Source organism: Hippocampus bargibanti, linkage group LG02, assembly GCF_051943395.1.
Source record: "Hippocampus bargibanti isolate YZ-2025 linkage group LG02, ASM5194339v1, whole genome shotgun sequence".
NCBI lineage: Eukaryota > Metazoa > Chordata > Actinopteri > Syngnathiformes > Syngnathidae > Hippocampus > Hippocampus bargibanti.
In genome coordinates, this window is record NC_142735.1 from 24,384,995 (window position 1) to 24,411,297 (window position 26,303).

The window sequence follows — 26,303 nt, forward strand, 5'->3', positions numbered from 1 at the left end:
ATGGTATTGTTTCATTGCAAATTAGAATCACGGCAGAACCTTTTCTCTTCACAAAGGCGAATCCTTGGGTCCATTCAAACTGAAGTGTACGATACTCGTCTTTTTTTTTTACTCGTCATGCTTATTTAAAAGAGGACGGTTACCTGTTTCGACACCAACGGACACCAGGGTCAGTGTCATCCAATCAAAATTGCGCTTTCAGCCAACTTAGGTCATATTCATCCAATCAAAATTGTGTTTTCCGCCAACTGCCCAAACAGGAAATGGACAGCGAAAAAGAAATAATATGTATTTAATTTTATCAGCGAGCCAGATGCAATCATCAAAAGAGCCATATATGGCTCGTGAGCCATAGGTTCCCGACCCATGTCCTAAAGTACAGTGAGACCTCAGCTTACGAAATTAATTGGTTCCCAGACAGAGTGTGTAAGCCAAAAAGTGTGTCTCACAAAAAATGTTTTCCCTTAGGAAACCATTAAAATGGGAATAATCCGTTCCTGGGTTTCCATAAAATATACTTTTCAACTAAATAAGCCTTAAAACTACACACAACATACCTTATTCTATGTATAATAAATGTGCTATTGTATTATAATGGAAGAAATACACTGCAATATATAGCTTTACTCACGCTGTCGCTGGATAGCTGCTTTTCATTAATCCAAATTAACAGAAAATTTTCAACTTCTTCGATTGCCCGTGACCGTCGCTTTGAGAGCACGGAAACACCTTTTGCAACAGACGCACTTTTGATGGCTTCTCTGAAATTGACGAAACATCACATGAAAGTGCGTTTTACGTAGCAGATAAAGTGAAAGTCATGGAGCAAAGAAACCAACCAGTACTTATTCCAGATTTCGTGGCAGCTCGGAAAACAAATAGAAGCGCGGCTATCTGTCTGCTGCTGAGACAGGGCGGAAAGGAGATTGGATTAGAGTATGAGAAATGTCAAAGTGGGAGGATATGAAAAAAAAAACACTCAATCTACTGCTAACAGGGTTGCCTGTGCTTCATAGCGCCACCTTGCTGTCTTCTGAAGCACCTTTGAAATCGCATTGCGAGACCAAACCCAAAAACAGGTCAGATGTGACCTTCACAAATGCTCGCACGAGGGCATTTTGATGTTGATTTCAGTCAACAGCAGAGGGCGCTATAAGGCCAACGTGACAGCCCTCTGACCTGGAGGAAAACAGACTTCCAAATCTGTTTCTTTTATAAGAACGAGAAAGAAGTTAATAGTACCACAGTTGGGAAATTTGCAATCTACAGCAGCATTGAAATGGGGTTTAGGGATGGGGGGGTTGAAAAGAAAAACAAAGTATTGCATGCACAAAAATGTTTCAACAAAAAACTGCACATAGTGTCAAAAAGAAAAACAAAGTATTGCATGCACAAAAATATTTCATTTTGTTTTATGTATTCACTTTTTTAATTATTAATTTGCACAAGAAATCACCATCATTTTAAGCCAATTTTTCTCCAATACATGCAAAGAGGCCATGTTTCTGCTCATATCAGGTGTCAGCCAGAGCATAACTCGAAAAAATAAGCGTGGACGGGACTGCAGCCACAATGACTTTTTTATGGATGTTTTGTATAAGCCTGCAGCATGTTGTTTCACTGCTGAGCGGTGATGGATGTTTGACCTGTCCAACATCCCAAAAAAATAAGAAAGAAAACGCAGGCGCTGGCTACTGTTGTTCCAGGGCCTTGACTCACTTGACAGCCTTTGTCTGTGCATGCCGGTAAATTTGAAGTGCCACTGTGGAATTTCACCCTGGGATACTTTCTCCTGATGACTATGCCCAAAAGTTTGTGCTTGTTGTGAACTCAGGGGGGGCAAAACAATACACGTGGGTCTGACTTGTTGGAGTCTGTTGTTTGCCTCCTTCGATTCAATAGAAAAGATGAAAAATATGTACATCTGATTGGTGCATTTCAGCGACATGCACAAATCAATATGGTGTCAGTGCCATAACACAGAGTGAGTGACGTGCCAGGCAAACAATCATGAAGCAATTTTTTGGCCAATGTAGTGAGGAAACAAATGCGTGATTTAATTCTGAGTGACAAAGCAGAAATGTTCTCACTTGCAAAAAAATGCAGGGTGGGAGCCGCCATCCATGTCATTCTCAGTGTGTTTTTTTTTTGTTAATTTTAAAAAGCTTGGCCAAAAAAAACATGCGGATCAAACCTCTAAAGATGGAGGACACTGATTTGCTGTGGCGACCCCTTGAAGGGAAAAGCCGAAAGGAAAAGAAGATTTTGTTATCTTTTATTTTGTATCTTAATTTCATTTTTATATTTATTTATTCATATTTTTTAGCTTTTGTTTGATTTTGTAATTTTAATTAATTTATTTATATTTATTTTATTTATTTTTATGTTTTGTTTTGTTTTTTAAGATAAATTATGACTGCAAGCATTTGATTGGCTTTCAGGAAGCTGCAATCTACTTCCCAAAAGCAGGCGCAAATGGCTTTTTCACCATAACTGACTCGGTTAAATAGTTACATGATGGGCAGATTGCCAGCAAACGAGAAACTCACCAAGCGAAGCCTCATCGTTTTGGAAAATTCGAAAACCTTTTGTCCAGAGGAAAAGTCGAGTTGATGTAACGATCTGAGTACATTGATTTGTCCAGCTGTATTTTGTAGCGCTGTTTGTCCAGTGAGTTCTGAAGCAAGTCACTGAGTATGTGACAATATTGTTCCAAAACTGTGAATTCATCATGTTGCTACTTTGGCCAGCAGTTAAATAATGAAAAATTCCAATATGGCAGCCATACGTGGTAACAAACGCATGGCATGGTGTATAGGGCGCACCCAAAAGCCTTCATTTTCTTGAATAGATGACCCTGCGCCTTATACACAGGTGTGCCTTATATGTGAAGTAATATTGAGCCACTGTCCGCAGCCCCCGGCTCTATTTCGCCCTGTAGAAGTCGTCGTGCGTAACCACAGCTTCTACTGTAGCATCTTATAATGTGGAGTGCCTTATGTTTGGAAACTTATATATATTTCTATATTATATATGGAAAACTTATTTCATTCATTTAAGGGTGCGCCTTATACTCCAGTGTGCCTTATATAAATTATGGAAAAAGTTTGAAAATAGACCTTCCTTGCGGGTGCGCCTTATCCCGTGGTGCGCATAATACATCGGAAAATACAGTCCTTTTGCCCTCCAAACAATCACAACAATGGTAAAACAATCACAATTTTGTCCAAGTCCCAATATTTACACATCTGACCATACCAGCAAACATTGTGATGATTTTTTTCATACTCCTATGGTCGGGTGAAAAATAAAATAAGATAGGTATGTAGACAGATAGACAGACAGGTCCAATGCTCTGGTATCACCTGTATCGTGATACAATATGTGCCGTATCCTGATACTATCCACTCCAAGGCCACAATTCAGTGTTCTTGCTCTACACCGTATTAACGCTAGCGACATTTAGTATTCAGCCCCTGCATGTAAATAAGCCAAGAACAGTCTTTTCATTCAGCTTGCGGCTGATATTAAACTTTTTTTTATAATGCACACCGCCCCCATGTAATTGCAAGTTTTCTGCAAAAGTCAGTGCAAAACATGTTAATTAGCAGCTAAACCCTGGCATCTGGCGAGACATCAACATAGTTGGACCAACGAGCCTTTTTGCACAACTGTTGAGGTATTTATTGCTTTTCCCCCCCTCTGACGCCAGTGACTGTAATGCTTACTCGGTCGCCCGTAATATTGCAACATTTGCTTGCTTGTAATTGCGGTGGCTAATTTGTGTTTTTTTCTGCGGAGGAAAGTAAAAGTGGGATTCATTTAAACATTTTTTCTGTTTGCAGAATTGCCATCTCTTGATGCACCAGTGGAATTTTCTGCCCTCTCACCTTTGCGTCGAGCCTGTCTCCCGTATCTGTGTTTTCCATTAATTGTCGAGTTTTATGGACCGTACCGTACAACACAAGCAGTTCGCAGATGTATTTTTGTCATAAATCTTGGTTTGGTGTCATCATCCTCAGCCGCTCCCTTTTCCTGGAACCAATTGATTTCTGGTGCCTGCGCCTCGTCGGTTGGACTCTCCAAATGGATGACTGCTGTTTCTTTTGCTGTGGCCCTGCACAGTCCAAGTAGGGTCACCGGGGTACGATGAGTTCCTCCTTTAAAGTGTAAAAGGGTAAGGGATGTTTTTCGTTTTCATGGTAACATCCCTTGCCAGATTGTTTGTTGCAGTGCCCCAGTGTGTTTTGCTCGTGGACCCTTCCTTGAACCCGCGTGGCCGAGTTATCTGAATGACGCAAGAGAATCTGGGCAGATCCAGCACTTGTGTCTCATCACTTTTTAGGCACACCCAGCTGTTGTCATAAGTCTTCCCATTTTGAAAGGCCTTCTGCGCTTTTGTCTTCTTGGATTGTCCGTGTCACTGAACAGAAACAGGGTTGATTTTTTTTATTTTTATTTTTTTTGGTGGGATAGGTTCCACGATTGACTAAAAGGTCTCTCGTAAACCATGAGCGTGATGAAATGAAAAGCAGGAAAGAATTACCCTCTCCAAAACATGCTCTTCAATCACACCTAATAAAAATAAATCCAAACCATGGCAGGATAGGATCAGGAGAGTTACTTTGTCAGAACCTTTCGTGTCCTTTCTTGGGAATGGTGCCTCTTTTTGGCCTCCGTCCTTTTCTGTCTGATTTCTCAGGAAAGTCCTCAAAAAATCCCCAAGAAGCCGGTGTGTCGTCATATCTTTTATAAATACCGTCATCACATTTATGGGACATTGGAGGTCCAGGGGATCTTCTCATGCCCATTTTACTTTCAGACTTTCTGGATCCATCTCTTCTTGACTTGGCATCTGCCCTTGGGATCTTTGCATCTTTTCTGGGTACCGCAAAGACCCTCAGAGTGGTGTAATGGTACCCAGGTACAGACAGCATTATCATGAACCTCACTGGCTGTCATTCAAAAAGCAATTGATGTTTTTTTAGGTTCAGTTTTTGCTGTAAAAAACGATTGGGGACTGCTGCTCTAAATAGCTCAGCTTTCTGCCGTCTTGTTGCAATTTGTTTGAAAAATTCAGTTCTGTGTTCTGTATTACCAAAGGGCTCAAGACTATTGGTGCCCCATTTACTGATCTTAACCTGCTTTTTTAATGGGTAGCCAGGGAATCTTCAGTGCGCTTGTTCTGTAGCTATGCCCAACGTTGCCAAAACCAGCTCCCCGCTGAGATGACCCTGGGCATGCGCCCCAGCTGTACAAACACACAGCCTTATTGCTGAACACACTCCCATGTTTACGCTGAGTCAAATACAATTATTTAGCTAGCCTTGAGACTTCCCTGACCCTTCTTCCAAATATACTATATACATATATACATTTAATAATATTTCAGTAGCACCTATTCAGCTGCCACGTTCGGATCGAGAGCGACTCCGCCAGGCTAAACATACTTTACGAATCCGCTCTGCGGTTCTCTTCAAGTTAGCACGGTGGTTGAGTGGTTAGCACATCGACCTCACAGTGCAGAGTGGGTTTTCTCCAGGTGTCAAAGACAGTCGGGTTATAGCTCCAGCATGGCGGCGACCCGCATGAGGGCTTTCTTGTGGTTCTTCCAGCTTACCTCAAACATGTAAGCCAGAGGTTTCAAAGTTATTGCCGCGGCGCCACATTGTAGTTACCGTTTCCTCTCGGGGGCCGTTATGAATTTGGGGAAGCAATCAAAATGTTTAATCCCCGCCACATATTACATACCTGTATAGCGTGCACAACAAATTAATTAATAACTAGTTTTCAAATTTGAAGTAAACAATGATTGTTATTGTGGTTTACATGGGACAATTTGAAATTTTCCGACAGACTTTACCAAGCATCATGGAATTTCACAAGTTAGATTTGTCTTCGCGGACAAATAAAATGATGTGACGGGCCGGATGTCTCCCCCGTGCCTTGACTTTGACACCTGTTCTCTCACATGATATGCTAAAATGCCCACTGTAGTAAACCGCTGTCCCTGAAAGGGTTCATGTCTTCTTGAAAGACAGTTGGTATTGTTTTCCCCCCTCTGTTCGTCCATGTTTCTTAGTGACCTTTCAAAGAAGGCATCTAAGCTAATTGTACGCTGCAGGTGTCACTCTGACGAGACAACGGTCGGACCAAGTGACGCGGTCGCACCATTAGACCGCTGAGAAAAACCCAACGGTCTGTGATCTCCGTTTCAAGGCCCTGTTCTAAAAGATTCGACCGTTGCCTTTTATCATGAGAAGAACGGCAGCTGGATACAGGTGTTAAGGTTTAGTTAAAGGCTGAGGCCTAGCTAACTGGCTAAAAGCTTCTGATCCTGTTATGAAAGGTGGGTCATTGGCTACTCAAAGAGTGCACAAATGGCTTCCTGCGACGGCTTTGCCAACGAGGTTATGGATGACGAATTCTACCGGTTAAGAAATGTCGTACACTGGGTTGGCAAGTATGCTGCGCAATTATGGTTAGGCGCGGACCGCAGACGGCGCTCTGGGTTTGAGTATACCGACTGCTACTTCTGGCCCAAAAAATAAATAAATAAATAACTTGGAGGGGGGTGTTCAGCAAAACTCAACAGAACTTCTTGGCTCCAACGCACTTGTACAGGAATCTTCGGCGATTGGGTTTTATACTTCATGGTTCTTGCTTCACATCACCCAGGTTTTATTTCCTTCATCGAATGTGGTCGTGATTTGGGCCAAGGGCTCGCCAGTTTTGTTCCTTGTGTATTTCAAAAGAAAACAGCTACTCCAGCATTGGTCTTCTGGGAGGTCTGACATGGGCGGCTTGCTTTTAAAAATAAAAGGGCTCCTTGTTTGAGGCGAGGGGAGGAGGGACTGCCTCGGTTGATTTGACAGAGATCGGCATTGTGATGGTGGCAATTGCTGTGACTGCATCGTTGTCACATGCTGGTACTGTTCCAGCTGAGCGATAAGATAATTGAAAAATTTGCTCCAGAACGGCCTCATTCAAGGCAACTTTTTATGTTTTTGCCCTTCAAGGACAATTTTATTCATGTTATCTCTTAGGTCAGTCCGAACTGATGGAACGACTCCTACTTTTGTTTCTTGATGTGCTCAGAAGTGTTCCCCCTAACGAAATTGAAACCTCATCTTTGCATGTTGGATTCAAATCGTCCACCAACGTCAGTTCGGTCGTGTGCTTCCGTCGAAGATCACTCCGCCAGATCCGAAGGTCGTGTGCTTTGGTGTTCTTCCGTCGTGTGTATCCACCAACGTCAGTTGGTGGACCTCACATGTTGTCATCCTGTGACAGTCACTTTTGGAGCAAGCAGACCGATAAGAAACCCGTTGTCCTTGGACGTGCGGAACATTGAGCCACCCGGTTGTTGATTATCTCTCTGTGTGAGTGTGAGCGCGGCTGCTTTTTGGTCTGCCCTGCAATTGATTGGCAACCGGTTCAGGGTGTCCCCCGCCGACTGCGTGAAGATGGCTAGGATAGGCTCCTGCATGCCTTTGTGAGGATAAAGCGGATCATAAAATTCATGTATGGGTGTTTTCTACGTATGACCTAATCTTTCATGGGGAAAAAAAATCATATCGAAATGATTCTTCCCGCTGATCATGACGGAATAGCACCTGAGATTCAAATAACGTGTTGTGATGTAAAGTTTAACCAAAGTCACCAATCCTGAAAATCATGGTGAAACGTTACTCTAGCCTTGACTCGTACCAAACATCGAATCATCCCCATTTATATACACACAAAGTGGAATTTGACCATTTCTTCTAATCAAAATGATTTGTAGCATTTATTGAGCAATACGCAGTAACATATACATTGCAAGTTGTTGCATCATCGGTTCAATCTGATTTCGATTTACCGATAATTGGATCTTGGTGACTCGAATCTCCGCAAGGGCTGCTTTATGTCCGCCCTCCTCTATTCAAATTAAAAACATTTTGAAGCGCTGCTTGGCGCAAAGCTCAATGATGGATTAGCCAATCTTACTTTTTGGACTCGAGGACTGAGGAGATCCCGGCAGAGGAGCAAAAAGATGGATGATTTGGTGGGGGGAAGCAGTGAAAACAAACTCGGGATTGTCCACCCTCTCTTGCTTGAGTTTCACATCGTTACATAATCTCCCGTCTGTGTTACAAGCGGGGCCAAGACCATTAATCACGGGAAGAGTCAGTAGTCAGAAAAACAAGTGGCTTCTCTTTTTTTCCAGATTTAAGTGGGTGTGATAGCAAAAGTCCGACTGAAGCCTTCCAGCTGCTTCTTTTTTGAAGATCTCATGCAAGGCCAAGTCAATGTAAATGGCGATTTGTGAATTAGTATTTACCTATTTACCAACCCCACATAAGAAAAGAAGCCCCAAGTGTCGCTCCGGCCTTTACGTCTACGTTCTTTCAGGAAATGACAGGCGGCGATGCCGTCGCCGACATCACCGTGGGAACTAATCTGGTCCCCGTCGTGACTTCCTGCTGCTGATATGCACTTGAAACACTTGAAACGGGCCAAAGGTGTCAATTTCCTCTTTGACACATGAAAGCTCACTGATGCAAATGAACTCTTCCAGGGGTCTGCTTGTCGCTGTGCTTGGTTTTGCTTTCTGGTTGAGTGGGTGATTAGCTTTGCTACTTTTTTGTGAGGTGTTAAACAGATCTTTTGAGGCCCTCTTAAAAAAAAACATTCAATGTGGAGGTTTTTTTTAGCTTTTAGCTATTAGCTAACGCGACAACCGCACTGTGTCTGGTAGGGAGATTAATGTAAATGGTAAATCATCTTTTGGTCATGTGACATTTTTTCTCTCTCCAAAATTGCTTCTGAAGTATCGCGTCATCATCCCGTAGACGTTCAGCCATTGTGGCCACCCACACACATGCCCGGCAGGTGGGCTCAATCTCAAAAGAATGATTCCATTTGCTTCTGTTACATTTCCTGATCAAATGTTCGCGTCACATTCACTTTTTTGTCAGGTCCGGCGTGATGAGCCATGATTTAGACCAAGGTGAGGACACAGACGGTATAAACATGATCATATTCGCTCTCTGTTTGTATCATGGGCCGATAGTTTTATGGTCCCAAATGCTAGCTAGATAGTTGGAGAAAAAAATGGCTGCTGACCACCATCATAAAAAGTGATGGATGTTGATACCTTCGTAAGATGAGATATCCAGTTCCCGTTTAGCCCCCCATCCTTCCCTCGCGCACCCCCGCGAACAAACGAATATGCTTTTTCAGGGCATGTTCCAGGCTACAGCTGCTACAGCGATTACCACGTAGCTGCCCGGGGTCTTCATTGAAGTTCATCTCAAAGGTGTTTGATCGGGTTGAAAAATGAATGGATGGATAATTGACGCAGTTCCCACAAAGTTGGATGCCAATCTGGCAGGAGAGTTATTAGACATGCAGTGAAGGTTTTTGAAGATGATTTTGGAAGATAATGAAACAAAATCCATCGCGAAGGGGAGAACGTGATACTTGTGCTTCTCTGGTTTCTTTCGGTATTGTCTGTGAAAAGTGACAATTGTAACCGACAGGTTTTATTGTTTTTTCAAGGCTGCCAAAAGTATGTCATGGCCTTTATTACTCTTATCTGTCTCAAAATTACATAGTAGCAACAAGCTAGTCCAATCGCTTCTTCATCCCGGAGTTTCATCATGATGAGTGGAAAAATCTCACATTTTGGACAAGGTCCGGAAATGGTGTAACTCCTTAGATACAAAAAAAAGAGTTTCCTTTCATTTACTCTGACTAGATTAGCGCCGAGGGAGAAGAAAAGAAGGCCAGGATGTTTCCTTTTTCAAGATGTATTCAGTGAAATCCCTCAAACGCGGATTAGCAAAACTATCTTTTCCTCTTCGCTTCCATTCAGACAGAAGCGGGTCTTCAAAAAGGTCTGCCCTTATTTAAACGTTGGACGTGGGCTTAATTAAAGGCAGACCTGCTTTGGAACACAAGGCCAAGTTTTAGCGCTTTGCTAGCTAGCATGATCAGAGTTTATCACTTTTAGTTTAGTTTTATTTTTTCCCCCTTTCCCTCCTGGAAGCTGGCGGGATGTCAATTACATAACATAAGGCTGCCGTTGATTCATGCGTGACGCGGGTGTAACCCCCACACTCATTTCTCCATAGGAGACTTTGAAATATTCAATCCGGCCTCGGAGGCTAATGAGTCGTTGACCGCGTTGTTGTCTTCGTGACTCTTTTCGTCACACCCATGCAAATTTTAGCTCATGTGGGTACCTGTCGGTGGGATGGCTGTTGGTTTCACCTCTGCCAAGTTGGCGCCGGGCCTTATGTGATGTTACGGGAGCTATGATGTCATACGGCGGCCCTTCCAAGCACAACCGCGGTCCGTTTTCCCACTTGATGCGTTCCATGGGTTGTTACGGTTGAATTGTCAGCGGCGGTGGGATGACACATTTCGGTGCAATGCTGGACATTGTGGAGCTTGTGTTTTGTGGTGTTTTGATAAAGTGTTCTCGTGTCGGCCATTTGTGTTCCCATATTCAATCCATCAAATTTGATAGTTTTTGCGGGGGTCTTAAAACCGCTTGAGACCACTTGGGAAACATGCGGTTAGGCCCATTCTTAGTTTTTCTCATATGTATAAAGTGAATTTTTGTGGTTTTCATATCTTACTGGCATGATTCCAACATAGTCATTTTGTTGGTGGCTTGGAAAAAGAAAATCTGCTCTCAGAGATGAATATATTCACCCCAACTCTTTAAACTAAATTTGATCCAACTTACTTTTGAGAACTTTTTTTTCACAAAGGTCCTCGTGGATGCAATTTTTGTACTGCTGGTTTGTTTTTGTTTTTTTTACTTGTTTTTATTGTGGGGCAAAAGGCTTAATTGTAGCTTAGTTTCAGTATTAGTTTTTGCAGGTTTGATAATATTTAGTTGTTTTTATTTGGGGGCGAAATGCTTCATTGTAGCTTAGTTTTGGTATTAGTTTTTGTGGATTCGTTTGTTTTTATTCATTTTTATTTTGGGGGCAAAAAGCTTCATTCTATCATAACTTTAGTATTAGTTTTTTGGGGTGTTTGTCAAGTGAAAGGTTAAAAAAAAAGCTTTCAAAATGTTGCATCATGAAAATAAAATAAATTGTAATTCTCGAACGACTGAATGTCCTTCGTCTGTACATATGCAAAATTAACCCTCAAAGCTTAGACGAGCATGCGGCGTACCTGTGCTGGCATTTGCAGTCAATGTCACCTCGGCGGCGTACACTCGAGAATCCCCTCCCATGTCGTCCGCTCTCTTCACTGTAACTTGTCCATGGTGGTTGCCCTGAGTCATTGGGTGTTTACGAACCTCAGGGAACCTCAGGGAGCAGCTGCAGCTTTGAATCTTTGAGAATGTCCCTCCTGCTGTGTCGCTAATGGGCCCTGTCCATCTCTCCTACATGTCGGTTGTCAATAGGCACTTCAATGATGACACGCAAAAACAAATGTTTTCCTATGATATCAAAAATTCACCTGAGTCTCGAAATGAATATTTTTGCACCGCTTGGATTTGCATCTACCCATTACGTTGTGGCGGTCATTTTTTCGAGTTCGCCCGAGGACACCGCTAATGGAATCTCTTGTTTCCAGGTTTTCGTGTGGGCCAACAATGGAGATGCTGTGTTCATCCGAGAGTTCAGCCTAATTCGATCAGACCACTTCCCTGAGGAGCCTCCCCACGACCCCAGCCAAAACCCAGAGGATCCGGTAAACGATTTTTAAATCCCCTTATACAAACACGCCACCGCCAGCTACCGGATCACCGTGTCTTATTTTGTTCTGAACGTTACCGTTCGAATGACATTTTCTGTTTCCAAGTGTAATAAATGGAGTTGATGTTTCGACATGAAAAGCGAATGAGTTGATGTCAGCAGAGATCCGTTAGCCCTTGTGTATCATGCGAACAGGTCTTCTGACCGGGAGGCCGCAGACTCCCCGGAGCCATATTTGTGATGCTTTTCAGCACTCACTTGGTCTCGGACTCCATGTTGATTGTTGGATCTTGGTTCAATATTGAGTTTGATTCTCAGCCAAGATAAACAGGGCTTAATTAGTGAGCGATCCAGGAGGCGGATCGCGGCCTCCGATGAGTATTCGCTTTGACTTCTGTGAGGATGCCAGAGTCGCTTTAAAGGCTGACCTAGCCTGGCATCCTTTTTTGCGTCCCTCGGGAAGGGGGCGACAGATTTGCTCTGTCCTGGTTTTCCTCGCCGACGCGTTCTGATATACTTCAGCGGACTCCGCCGTAAATGAACACCAGCATCCATAGACAAGAGTCGTCGTCCATCGTGGCTCTGATGACTGAAATGTTGGCCAGCTCTCCATTTTTCTTTTCCACTCCAGGGAAATTTTCCCAGATGATTTTGCTCCTGTTCATCGAGTTCAAAAGCAGTCAAATAAATGCCGAGGTTGGTGAACTCTTTCTAAGGCCTGCTTGTGAGATTTGAAGCGTGGGAGAGGAAAACTCTTGGTGATTGAACAAAAGAGGAGTGAGGTGGTGACAGGATAAATCGTGTGGATTTCTGCTCAGCCGGCTACCGTCTAGACGGCAAATGCGTTCATCCTTTAGATAGACCGCTTTGAAGTGAAAGGTGATCTCCGCTTGATCGTGGAGCCCTATTTGTTGGACAAATAAGGCTTGGCTTCACCCCAGTGCTGAACGAGCCGTACGGAGGTTTTGGCAAAAATAACTGCTAACGCGGTAACAACTCACAACTTTATGGCCAAGATGCGTTGGTTGCGGCTTTGGGTCAATTCTGGGATGATCTCGCTCAAAACCGGACAGATTGTGGGGTAGTTTGCGAGCGTGAGGTGGTTGTAATGATGACCTTGAGTCAGCAGTTTTCCACACAGATGCGTCCTCATACTGCAGGTTGAAAGAGTTTAAAGAAGTCACACAAACACACACCTCGTTCGTGTTTTTCGATTATCTCCTTCTTCTGATCAACCGTAATTTACTTTTGTGTCCACTTCGGCTTAACACTAGCCTGTGGTGGGGTCTTTTTCGGTCCCAAAAAAGCAAAAGTATCCACTCGATAGCAAACCACGTATGCACTCAGAGATTGGGGTGTGCAAAAGAAGTCCGGAAGCCATGGTGACACTGTTCGCTGTGTTGTTTGGTGTTCTTCCGCCGAAAACAAGTCCGCCAGCCATTATGGCGCTCTGTGTGTTTCCCGAAAACTAGATCGTATGCTAAGATTATATTCTTGCGAATTTAATGTTCGTAAGTTGAAAAGTTCGTTAGCTATAGCGTTCGTAAACCGAGGTATCACTGTCATATGAATCGTTGAAAATGATGTTTTATTTTTACAAATGCGCTAAATGAGTTCTTGTTGGTTGTCTTGTTGGTTTCCTGGTTTTGTGCTGTCCTTCACTTTTCTTTTTTATTTTCATTTTATTTTGTTTTATTTATTTATTAAGAGAACCATTTATCCATAAAAAGAAATGACATAATGTGCTTATTTTGGTGCTTATTTTTACTGGTGTGTAATATATGCATTGAAAAAAAATGCATGATCAGAATTAAAATAGATCAAGTACGTGTTTTATATTTTTCATTAATGTGGACTGATGGGGGAAAAAAAATTAAAAAGAACCTTAGCTTGGTATCCACGCAGCAGCACATCCATACACATACACATACACATACACATACACATACACATACACATACACATACACATACACGTACACGTACACATACACATACACGTACACGTACACGTACACGTTCACATACACATACACATACACATACACATACACATACACATAAACATACACATACACATACACATACACATACACATACACATACACATACACAGACACGCTCCTGACCAGAAACAAGAGTTGGATTTAATCTGTCATATTTCCACACCGCTTCTCTTGATGGCTATCAGGCGATGTGAAGCCCGTCCGAACTGACGTACAGCAATAATGAATCAAACTTGAATGTTGAAATGTTTTCAACCAAAGACAGCGATCCTTTACAGAGTTAAGAAACTATCGCCATGAAAAGCACAGAATGGTTATTCCGGGGAAGGAGCCCATATTTGCCTCGCTGACATGTTTGCTTTGACTAACCCCGTGTAAATTTACAAAATGCTATTTGGACAGAAGCTGAATGTGGTGTCGAGCCACGTGGCGTTGGCTCGTTGAAGCCTTCTGTCAACCCCTTGCCTCCTCCTCCCAACCCTCCCGTATGTTTGTTCCATCAACATTGGCCCTCAGTAAATCCCTGGCAAGCCACGCGACCACCCCCCCAGCTTCATGTGGTCTTGCACCATTTCACCGTGGGTACTGGAGTTATGCTGTTGAGGTATGAGGCCTCACCACATAACAAGTGTGGGTTTGTGTGCAGCTCGTCGTTGGCCGGCTACTGTTTTGTGCATATTTTGCTGTGTTTATTTTATTTTTTACTTTTTAGATCCACACACGTCACCGCCACATTGCGTTCGCTTGCGTGTCACTTGATTCTGTGCACCAACACCAGGGTAAAAAATTAGAGAACACAATCCTGATTAAGGGTTTGCCCTCACACCGCCTCGAGGTCCATGCAACTTTGCCGGATCAAGCGATTCGTATATAAATGTTTCCATAAACAGTGATGGACTCCAAAAAGGTGTCGATTGTGACTATTAAGCCTCTTCCTATTCACCCTACCTTGATGGGAAAACATGTTTTCTTTCTCTCACATTTGGCTTGCAAACACTGTTTAAAAAATAAGTTCCAAGCCCACCTATTAGCTGTTTATTATCTCTACTCTGTGTGGCATTTGAATCAAGGTGAAGAGGCAGAGAAGCGCCACGACGGGCGCTTCTGCGAGAATCACTCATTATGGGCACTTGGCTCACACGGTCCAGCTGTTATCTCCAGTGTAAGCAACGGCGTTATCGTGACTGTAATTACCTGTCGTTGAAAGATCCCCCCCACCACCCACGCGGAGCTGCGTTTAGGTTAACCACTGGGAAACATGCAACCTAAAAAGTATCGCTCTCTATTTAATGTGGGCTCTAATGGCTGGAGTGACTGGAAACAAATGTTTTTCAAACATGGGAAGATGTGTCACGTTCCACTGGCGCTTGAAAAAACATTTTTTTTTGTAGTCTTGTTAACTCCCAGTTGCAATCAGAGGAAATTCTATAGAACTTTGTATTCGACACTTCGTAATCTTGGCAGCAATTAGTCATGTGACCAGGAGCAGGACAATGCACTGACGAAGCAAGTGTTTCACCGCCCATTTGCAGATGTTTGCGTGCGGCTAACAGATTGACAGAAGGTTCTGGTCTTGGCTGTCTCGGGTCGCTGTTGTGCATTGTAACTGTCCGTTTCTTCCACCCACTGTCAGCTCATGCGTGGAAAAAGATGTGTGGCACCTCTGCTGGGCCACAAACACGCAGGTTCACATGCATGCAACTAGCTAGTTCTCTCTCTCTCTCTCTCTCTCTCTCTCTCTCTCTCTCTCTCTCTCTCTCTCTCTCTCTCTCTCTCTCTCTCTCTCTCTCTCTCTCTCTCTCTCTCTCTCTCTCTCTCTTTCTTTCTCTTTCTCTAATATGATATTTAGCCTGTTAACTAGCTAGCTCTCTCTCTCTCTCTCTTTCTGTCTCTCTCAAGCATGATATTTAGCCCACTCGCTAACTAGCTGTCTCTCCCCCCCCCCCCCTCTCTCCCCCCCCCCCTCTCTCTCCCCCCCCCCCCTCTCTCTCTCTCTCTCGCTCTCTCTCACACATTCTCTCTCTCTAGCATGATATTTAGCCCACTCGCTAACTAGCTAGCTCTCTCTCTCTCTCTCTCTCTCTCTCTCTCTCTCTCTCTCTCTCTCTGTCTTTCTCTCTCTCTCACATTCTCTCTCTCTAGCATGATATTTGGCCCGCTAACTAGCCAGCGCTCTCTCTCTCTCTCTCTCTCTCTCTCTCTCTCTCTCTCTCTCTCTCTCTCTCTCTCTCTCTCTCTCTCTCTCTCTCTCTCATTCTCATTCTCTCTCTCTATCTCTCTCTCTCTCTCTCTCTCTCTCTCTCTCTCTCTCTCTCTCTCTCTCTCTCTCTCTCTCTCTCTCTCTCTCTCTCTCTCTAACATGATATTTAGCCTGCTAACTAGCTAGCTCACTCTCTCTCTCTCTTTGTCTCTCTCACTCTCTCTAGCATGATATTTAGCCCACTCGCTAACTAGCTAGCTCTCGCTTTCTCTCTCTCTCTCTCTCTCTCTCTCTCTCTCTCTCTAGCTTGATATTTAGCCCACTCGCTAACTAGCTAGCTAGCGCTCTCTCTCTCTCTCTCTCTCTCTCTCTCTCTCTCTCTCTAACATGATATTTAGCCTGCTAACTAGCTAGCTCTCTCTCTCTCTTTCTGTCTCTCTCACTCTCTATAGCATGATATTTAGCCCACTCGCTAACTAGCTAGCTCTCGCGTTCGCGCTCTCGCTCTCTCTCTCTCTCTCTCTCTCTCTCTCTCTCTCTCTCTCTCTCTCTCTCTCTCTCTGTCTCTCTCTTTCACACACATTCTCTCTCTCTAGCATGATATGTGGCCGTTAACTACCCCCCCCCTCTCTCTCTCTCTCTCTCTCTCTCTCTCTCTCTCTCTCTCTCTCTCTCTCTCTCTCACAGACACATTCTCTCTCTCAAGCATATTTGGCCCGCTAACTAGCCAGCTCTCTCTCTCTCTCTCTCTCTCTCTCTCTCTCTCTCTCTCTCTCTCTCTCTCTCTCTCTCTCTCTCTCTCTCTCTCTCTCTCTCTCTCTCTCTCTCTCTCTCTCTCTCTCTCTCTCTCTCTCTCTCTCTCTCTCTCTCTCTCTCTCTCTCTCTCTCTCTCTCTCTCTCTCTCTCTCTCTCTCTCTCTCTCTCTCTCTCTCTCTCTCTCTCTCTCTCTCTCTCTAGCATGATATGTGGCCGCTAACTACCCCGCTCTCTCTCTCTCTCTCTCTCTCTCTCTCTCTCTCTCTAGCATGATATGTGGCCGCTAACTACCCCGCTCTCTCTCTCTCTCTCTCTCTCTCTCTCTCTCTCTCTCTCTCTCTCTCTCTCTCTCTCTCTCTCTCTCTCTCTCTCTTTCTCTCACTCTCTCGTGTCCGCACAGACACACACTTTTTAAATATATTAGAGCCCGCTGAGAAAATGTTCACAAACCTTGACGCACTTGCCAAGCAGAAAAGTGAATAGCGCACAAGTCACGCTTTTTCCAAATATTTAAAGAAGAATGAGATAAGACAATGACTTACATGAAGAAGAATTGAAGCCCCTCCGAGTTGATTGTTGAGGTGTAACATCATGTGTTTACAAAAAGAAGTCTGAGGAAAGAAAATGTTTTCTTATTGAGAGAATACGCGTGTTGTTGCAACATGTGTTTTTCCCAACTTTCCAGAGATTAGTTCTATCCCCAAATCACAATATGAGGCGAGCCAGCGGAGCAGTGAAGCATCCAAATTTATTGGTGATTGCTCACAATGAGCGTCCTGCTCCAACAAAATGTTCTGTTGTGAAGACTCTTGTGCCTGTGATTTCTGATCCCACGTAAAAATATATCTGATTGAATTCTCGGCCATCAATCAATTGATCAGCACACCAGTGCCAAAATCAAGCAAGTTATCATCACCGTCCCCGCCCCACTTGTTACATTTTTTGCAATAATTGCTCGAAGGAAGGGTTTGTTTGGACTGTAAATTGTTAGGCAATTATTTGTGGCGCCTGGGGTTTTCCAGGTTGGACCACAAGCAAACCGACAGCATTCCTCAGCAAATTCTCGGTGACCTCACTTGGAATAATGATGGTGGTGGTGGTAGTGGGGGGAGTTATGCGCAGGTCCACCTCAGAATGGAGCGATGCGGTGAAGGCTCGGTGGGAGGTTTCTTTTAGTGATTTGCCACTTGCTACAAAGTAAGGTAGTACCTCTGCTTATGAACGTCTCTTCATATGAAATATTCAACGTATGAAACTCCTCAAGAATTATTGTCTCTTTTTATAAAGGAAATTTCAAGATATGAAAGGTAAAAGTGTAGTATGGGCTGCTACTTACAGCTCTTTCATGAACGTAACATACTTATAGCTGCTCTGATATTGGCTATGACCAAGCATCTTCCTGGCATCCCAATGGCTAAGAGGGACTTCTATCAAATGAGTGTCCTTGTTTTTGCCACTCGGGCTATGAGGAGTTCCAATAGTTCACGTAAATGTAAATCACCCAAAAAATTAGTTCGACAGTCGGGCGATCGCCTGCTATGTTGATTTTGCTTTGGACATTTTCAAACGATATTTCAAAGCCAACAAAAGCAAACGTCTTTGGATAAGGTACAGTAAAGCCTCATTATATCGATATTCTCGGGAGTTAAAAAAAATATCGATATAACCGTACTGTCGATATATCCGTCCTGCGCCGAACTGCATTAAAGGAGGGGGGGCAACACGTAAACGGGGTATCTTTGATATAGCATGTCATTTTATCATTGGGTTCATGGATTGCGTATCTAACATGCTTTTTGTACAGTAGTGAAGTGAAAAATAAATTTGTGCATAAAATAAAAACGTCTTTACACTTTTTTAATGACTATTTCCTTTCAAAAATTCCACCAATACAAAATCCTCACGTTCTATTCACACGAAACCACGAAAAAAACAGTGATTGTTGCAAGCGATAAAGATACATCTGAATGATACACAATTAAATACAGTACATGCATGAAAAACCAAAACTGCAACGTTTACATTACTTACGTTGATGAAGTATGTTTGGTCTGAGAAGCGTGTTGCGCCTAAAAGCCGCCTTTAGAGGGCATCAAAGCGCCATATAAGAAACGGAGGTGGCCATCGGGAGCTCGCCATTTTGTGCCTCTTTTTTTTGGGGTGAGAGATGTTCCCCCATTGTTGCCTCAAAATGGCACATATAATTCTTTAATCGATTGCAAACATGTATGCCATTGTTGTCGCCATTGTTGAAGACGGTAGAAAATGGCTCTGCTACACAAACTCACGTCACCACGTCACGTGACCAAGTCGACCAATGGCGCAACCGATACAGCGACCGATACAGCGCAGCGACCGATACAGATTTCGATAATGGTGGTACTGTATAGAAACCCCTAAGCAAATATCACATCATATTCACAGTAAGTATCTTTTGTATCGATATATACATAGCAAAATGGCCGGCGGGAGATGAAAAAGAGCACCGTAGTAACCGGATTATCGTAAAAACCACGAATCGTACTAAACGGAACTAATTATACATAAAAAGACTAGAAATGTGCACGGGAAATGAAAATAGTGTCGTAATAAGCAGTATTATCAATATGAACCAGGGGTGTCAAAGTCATTTTTTGCCGCGGGCCACATTGTAGTTATGGTTTCCCCTCGAGGGCCGTTATGAATTTGGGGAACCCATTAGAATGTTTAAATCCCTTCAAATATTACATATAGAGCACACAGCAAATTAATGAATAACTCGTTTTCAAATCTGAAGTCAAGAATAATGACTTTTATTGTGGTTGAAATCCAAAAATATGAAATTTTGGCTCAGATTTTAGCAATTTATCATAGAATTTAACAAGTTTGATTTGCTTTCGCGGGCCGAAAAAAATGATGTGGCGGGCCGGATTTGGCCCGCGGGCCTTGACTTTGACACCTGTGATCTTAACGATATCGATATAACGAGACTTTACTGTATTTACAAAATGCCGGGCAAAAAAAACATTTGTGAGCAAAAACAAAAAATTGTGAGGAAGCAGAAAAAAGTTAAATAACCATTTTTATTCTATATTCTTTATTATTTATTATTAACTTATTGTAGCATGTATTTCTTATATATTTTGATGCATTTATATGCTTGAAAAACATTTTTGTTTGAAATTTGGTGACCTTGGAACGGATTAGGATATTTACACGGAAAACGCGTCTTGGCTTACAAATGTTCCTTGTTAAAATATTATTTCACAAGTAGAAGTACCACTGCAATGGACTTGCTGTTGGTCATACCTTTGCAGATTCTTTTTGCTTTAAATCTCCGCCACTGGGTTCCGCTGTTGAACTGACTGCCGCCTCGCAAAGGAGGCGTTAGGGGGCTTAACAGAATTGCATTTGAGTTCAAAATTAGTCATACTTTTTTCCTTATTTGCTGGCCGAGCGGCTCTCACTGCGGTAGCCTATTTAGACAGCTGTGAGGCTTTTGCCAAAGAAGTTTGAGGGGATTAACGGGGGATCGGGATGCGGGATGCTGTTTAGCCATACACCCATGTTTCCTCTTTTCTTTCCTTCAAGCCGACAGAAATCTTGACGGCGAATGAGTTTGATTCTGCTTTGTCAACTGTCAGGGTCATTTGCGCCGTTTGTATCGACGTGTTTAATGACAAGTTTCTTGTCAAATGATACAAAGTGCTGACACCGGTATGCATCAACGCATGTTCTCCGAACCGTATACACTCTCGGGTGAGAGGATGCTGGACGGTGCAAATGAATCGGCTTGGGTGGGTGTTGACTTTGCTCATTTTCACGCTTCTTAGGCACGACATTTGCAAAACGTAGATGTGTCTTTTTCAGTTATGTTGAAGTGTGGCTTGATGGTGTCGCTGATGTGTGCGGTTGGTTCCAATTAGTCACGATCTTGTTCCTGTGTTACGCCGGCGGGTGACGGACGAGGGCTTTCGGGTGACGGACGAGGGCGCATACCTGCTGCCTATCAGCATTTGCCATGTATTTCAGGACTGACAAGCTGTCACGATCTGGTTGGCTACCAACGGGTGGCGCTGTCAGCCCCACCTGCAGCTGCACAGGTGTCGGTCGTTCCAATCAGTGGCAGTTAAAAGGACTCCCGGCACGACCATTCCGTGTCAGGTCATTGAATGTGTTTGCTTCACCCTGTCAGGTTTGTTTCATCTTGGCAGATTTCTACTCGTGGTTTTCTTTGATACTTTGTACTTTGTACTTTTCTGTTCGGACGACTTTGATGTTTTAGATTTTGTTCCTTCTGACTTTATTTTAATACAATTTGTCAAATATAACCTGCTGCTCCTTCCTGCCTGCTTATTTGGGATCCACAACCATCATCACCTCGCAAACCGTGACACAAGCTGGTTGATGCTTGTCGGAATATTGACCTTGTTGCTGTTCCTGCTTGAGCATTTTTTACTGCCGTGAACCTGTTCAGGATAAGGGGTGTTGAAAATGGACGGATGGCTCAAAGGATTAACTCCCATGAAGCAACTAAGGTCAAAGCCTTTTTATGTGCTATGTTCATGTTTGAACTTTGCTGGAATCCACAGCAGATCGAGTCTCTGTGTGAGCGATGGAGTCATTGTTCGAGACATGCCTCGTTGAAAACTTAATTGCACGTATATCAAAAGAATCTCACTGAATTTATAGTTTCTCAAAGGACAGTTGGCAAATGAGGTTTCCTTATACCCCCTTCTCCTCCCACCTTGATTTAGCTGTTGCCATCTTTATAGGTCAGCCGCAGGTCATGACAAGGAACTTGACTACCTTTTCGTTGCTACTTGTTATTGCATCATTATCTTGCGGATGGGAAAATGTCAGCAAGCAAAGTCTGTTCCAAAAGGGTTAAAGCCTAACTTTGACCTCCTTTATCACATTACTATCGCTTTCCGCGGATGTTCTGAAGCCAAAGACAACACATAATACATTTTCAACGATCAAAAACACATGTTAGCGATGTGACTGCAAGTTTTCGGGCTGAAAAACGAAACCGAGGCTCGATGGAGCCTTCTCAGCAGATCAGACGGCTCTTTTTTTGGGAGCGGGGGTGGTAATAACAGCTTCAGGCTCACTTGGAGTGTGAATGCTCAGCACTCTCATCAAGTTTAATAAGCTGCTGAGGCAAACCAGGTGCCTCACTGCTCACATTTGGATGGTGGTGGGATCTGTTTCATGTTTGGTATTTTTTCACGCAGTTGACACCCAACTGGGCAACTTACCTGCAACTTTCTTGTCCCTAGAAATGACACAAAAGGTTCCGTTGACGTTCAGTATTTTACTTTGAAGGGTTGTAACACCATTTCCCACCGAGCTAAGCCCCAAATGCAGTTCAAGCAATGATCGTAGCTCACGTGTACCGTTTTAAAATGCTTCTCCAGGATATCCAGGTTCCTTGCCAATGCTCACGGAGAATTGTACATGAAACAACCTCCGAATGACAGTAATAATAATAAAATATATTGCGTAACAACTCGGATTGCAATCTGCAATTCGTGAAATGTAAATTTCTCCACTGCGAGACTAATAAAGGCAAATCCAATCCAATCCAATCCAATTCCAGACTACTGATCTCTAAATATTTCCAGTGGTGCCGTCACGCGCCACCGTAGATTTAAAGTGACCTGCTTTTATTAAAATGTGATTTTATTTTGGAAAATTGTATTTATTTTATGTATATTTTGTTTTCATATTTTAAATTGTAATTGTAATTTGTGTTTTTTTATATAATAATAATAATAATAATAATAATAATAATAATAATAATAATAATAATAATAATAATAATACATTTCATTTTGAAGCGCCTTTCAAAACTGTCATGGACACTTTACAGGTACATTTTTTGTTTTTGTTTTTTTGTCTCCTTTTTCCCTCTACACACCTCGCGATCGACTACCAGTCGATCGCTATTGACGTGTTCGGAAACCCTGCTTGATACTTATGTCGTTTGAGGCGCATCAGGAAACCAAAACAAACGATGTATTCGGCCAGGAGTTTCTCGGGAGATGAAAAGGGGCAGGATGTGAGCGTCCACAGACGGAGCAGCTCAGTCCTCTGTTCACTTTCAAAGTATTTTTATCGACAATGTCGCGACATTCGTCGGTGTCAAGCGTGGAAAGAAAAACTGAGGTTTGTTGTGAACCTCATGGGTTTGGCATAGCCTGATTTAGATTTAGCATTTAGCAGATGCGGTGACTAAATTGGGATTTTTTTGGGTCGCAGACTTTACCCATTTCTTCCAGTTTACTGAGGACGGGAAGTTCTGTAATTGGGTCAAAGAGGTGGCGTATGGTCTCAAGTGTCTTTGTAAAGTTGGCCTAGTTGAAGGAAATCTAAAATATTAGTACTGGTCGCAGGAGGAGGAAGCCGTTTGTGAGCTTTGACCTCCTGATATCTTTCGAGCAACATCTTATTTTTGAAAACATTTCAACCTGCAAAGTGCATTCTGGTCGCCTCAGTCGGCCATCTTAAAAATCTAAGCATGGTAGCTAGAATTGTATTTATTTATTTATTTATTTATTTATTTATTTATTGTCATTTTATGAGAAATACTTCAAAGAAGTATGTAAAATTGCAGTTTTACCGCTCACCATCCATCTGTCTTAATTTGGACTGGCACTGTGGGATTACAACTGTATTCCGATCTTCAGATTTGGAGAAGTATTGAGAAATGTGGTCACTATTCAGCTGCAGCTCGTTAAAAAAAAATCAATCCTGGTAAAACGTTTTAAGGCACTGGCCCAGCAAGCTGTTTTAACAATAACTTTGATGTAAATCATGCCTGGAGCACACAGAATGACTTAAATGGGCTTGCCGCCCCCCTCTTGAGTCCAGTGATATGAGGGGCGTCCCAGCCAAACACTGAAGCAGGTGATCTGGGTTGCCGTGGTAACAAAAAACTCATTTTATCAAATTACTCGTAATTTGATTCAAATTGTTTTTCTGATTTTATCTTTGTGGTGTTGCATTGCAACCAAAAATGCAAAATCCACGCTTGTTTCTTTTTGTATTATTTTACTTAGCAGAGATGAAGATGTTGAGGTTTTCTTTGGGAGTAACCAGGTTGGATAGGATCAGGAATGAGTACCGTATTTATTTGAGTATAACACGCAAAATTTTCGACCTAAAAAGAACTAAAAGTTTGGGTGCGCGTTATGAACGAGTCCTGGGAAAAAAAATCTCATATACAGTAAAGTCTCGTTATATCTCGATATCGGTTATATCGATAGTACCGCTTATTACGATACTATTTCTATGAACGCAAGGAGAAAATTACATGCGCGCAGGGTCGGATATATCGATAGTCCCGGTTATATCGATATTTTTTCGGACTCCCGAGAATATCGATATAACGAGACTTTACTGTATATTTAATGCTTTATCCTTCCAGGAGGGGGCAGCATTTCCATAGCTATTCTTGCCCTTCAGTTTCGATTCTCTTAAAGACCCGGATCACACGCATTCCTTTTTTTTTAATTGTATTTTTTAAAATTGTTATTATATTGATTATTATTAACATTTATTTAGCTACACTTCATTTCCTTTCCCTCGCCTCGCCCACACTGAAACGTTAGTTAAGAAATGCTGTGTTGCACAATTACCAATATCCAGAGTTTGGATTCAGTGTTTACATTGTCAATAAATGATTTTTATCACAATGCTTGGTGTGAGCCGAGAAAAAGTTAAACACAATTTTATACTGATTTTTAATTGAAAATTAGGGTGCGCGTTATACATGGTATACTCGAATAAATACGGTATATCAGAGGGACAACTCATGTTAGAGGCTTTGAAGATAAAATCAGAGAGGCCAGACTTAGATGGTTTGGACATTGTGAGAAGGATGTAGAGCCTTGAACTGCCAGGCAGGAGACTGAGAGGAAAACCAAAGAGGAGGTTTATGGATGTTGTCAAAGAGGACGTGAAGGTAGCTGGTGTGAGAGAAGAGGATGCACAAAACCGGGTTAGATGGAGGACCCTGATTCGCTGTGGCGACCCCTAAAGGGAAAAGCCGAAAGGAAAGGAAGAAGATTATTAGTATTTTTTTGAGGGCAAGACCATCTCTAGCAATATTGTGGTCAACAACACTTCCAGTGGATTGTCAATCATGCACCTTCATTTCCTTCTCTGGCAGCCTCAGTGTCCACCGTTTATTTTCTGCACTTGCAAATATGAGAAGGATTTCTTCTGAAAGCAAACATCGGGGGTTGGAAACCAAGTGGGTGGGGTGAGCGCAAGCCCCCGCAGTTCAAACCCGATGTCCATTTGTGGTGCGGTTGCCATGTTTTAATTCTAGAAGAACACATTGGGCGCAACGTGGCTGGGTGGCTTGTTTCATCCGGGCCGTGGCAGAAACTGGAACGTTGCCGAGAGCCGTACATCAAAAAGCTTTTTTATTTATTTATTTATTTTGCTCAGCAATTGTCCATTCACCAGGCTTGTTCCCGACCTCCCTATGCGCTGGGCTGAAAGTGCCAGATGTTAGAATAGGACTAAGCCCCCCCAGCCCTCTTTGATAGTTTTTCTTTGGGGGGGTGACGTTCATGCACACTCACAGGCTTCAAATAGGCCTCTGCTTTTTATTTCAATTTCCCGAGATAAAGTGAAAGAGGGGAAGCCGGCCACAAGCGAAGTCAAGGCTGACATTTGAACATTCACTAGAATGAAGTTAGTCAATTGGACATTCGAATACAGCAAAACATGAACGAACCTTCACTGAAGCGTATTTATTGATTGGCTCCTGTGCCAGACCCGAGGCCATCCCCCACCACCCGTCCACACACTTCACATATACACTCCTCCCTTCCTCCTTCCCTGCCTCCCTCCTTCCATACCCTCCCCCTAAATCCAAGGCGCTTCTAAGCAGCCCAGATGCAGACTGAAAGCTACAGCGGGACTAGACACATAGATTGACCCAAAGAGGAGCATAGACAGCTTCAGCAGGCCTTGTGAAGTCATGGAGGGCGCAACGGCTTGCCAACTGCTACTGACCGCTGTTCTCATCCTGGTACTGTAACATCTCACTTTTCTTGGTGCCTCTTTTCTGATTTTTTTTCTGCATGAGCATCCATAAATCGGACCTGTTACTCTGGTACATCCTGGAGGTCCTTGCACATTATCCGCTGTGGCTGAAAATTGTCCTTTGCTTCCTCTGGGATCAAATAACGCCCCCATGGTGGGTTAGTGATGCGGAAGACAAGGGATTGATTGAGCAGATGTGCTGCTATCAAATGTCTTGCCAACCTGACAAGGTCAACCACTGTGTGTGTATTTAGGAGAAGGTGTATGGGTCGGGTTTCTTGTCTCCCGCCTACCCCCATCCAGGAAAAAGTCCTTAGATGCTGACAGGTGACGAGCATCGATTCTGTCCATCAGTGAGCATGGGCGCTCTTGCTCATTTCCTTCTTTCCGCTTGATTAAGTACATGAGACATTGAGTCAACCTTTCTGTTTTTCTCATTTGACAATGCAAAAACGAGCCCAGTTCGTCCCCCACGAATGCACTCCGACGGCCAGCAGGACAGATTCGATAGCCGCCAAACGGACATGCGAGCCGTTTGATTATTAGCCCTCCAAATCCCCGCGGGCGCTTTGTATTTTCTCGCTTTGGTGGA

The 26,303-nt window shown here is 43.1% G+C and overlaps 1 protein-coding gene across 1 annotated transcript in view; it reads left to right on the top strand.

The window, feature by feature from the left end:
• The window catches only part of adamtsl3 (ADAMTS like 3), a 67,691-nt gene that overhangs the window by 6,725 nt on the left and 34,663 nt on the right, over nucleotides 1-26,303 (top strand). The window contains exon 2 of the mRNA XM_088990378.1: nucleotides 11,587-11,703. Within this exon, the coding sequence (XP_088846504.1) occupies nucleotides 11,587-11,703 (117 nt within the window). The remainder of the gene's footprint in view (nucleotides 1-11,586; nucleotides 11,704-26,303) is intronic.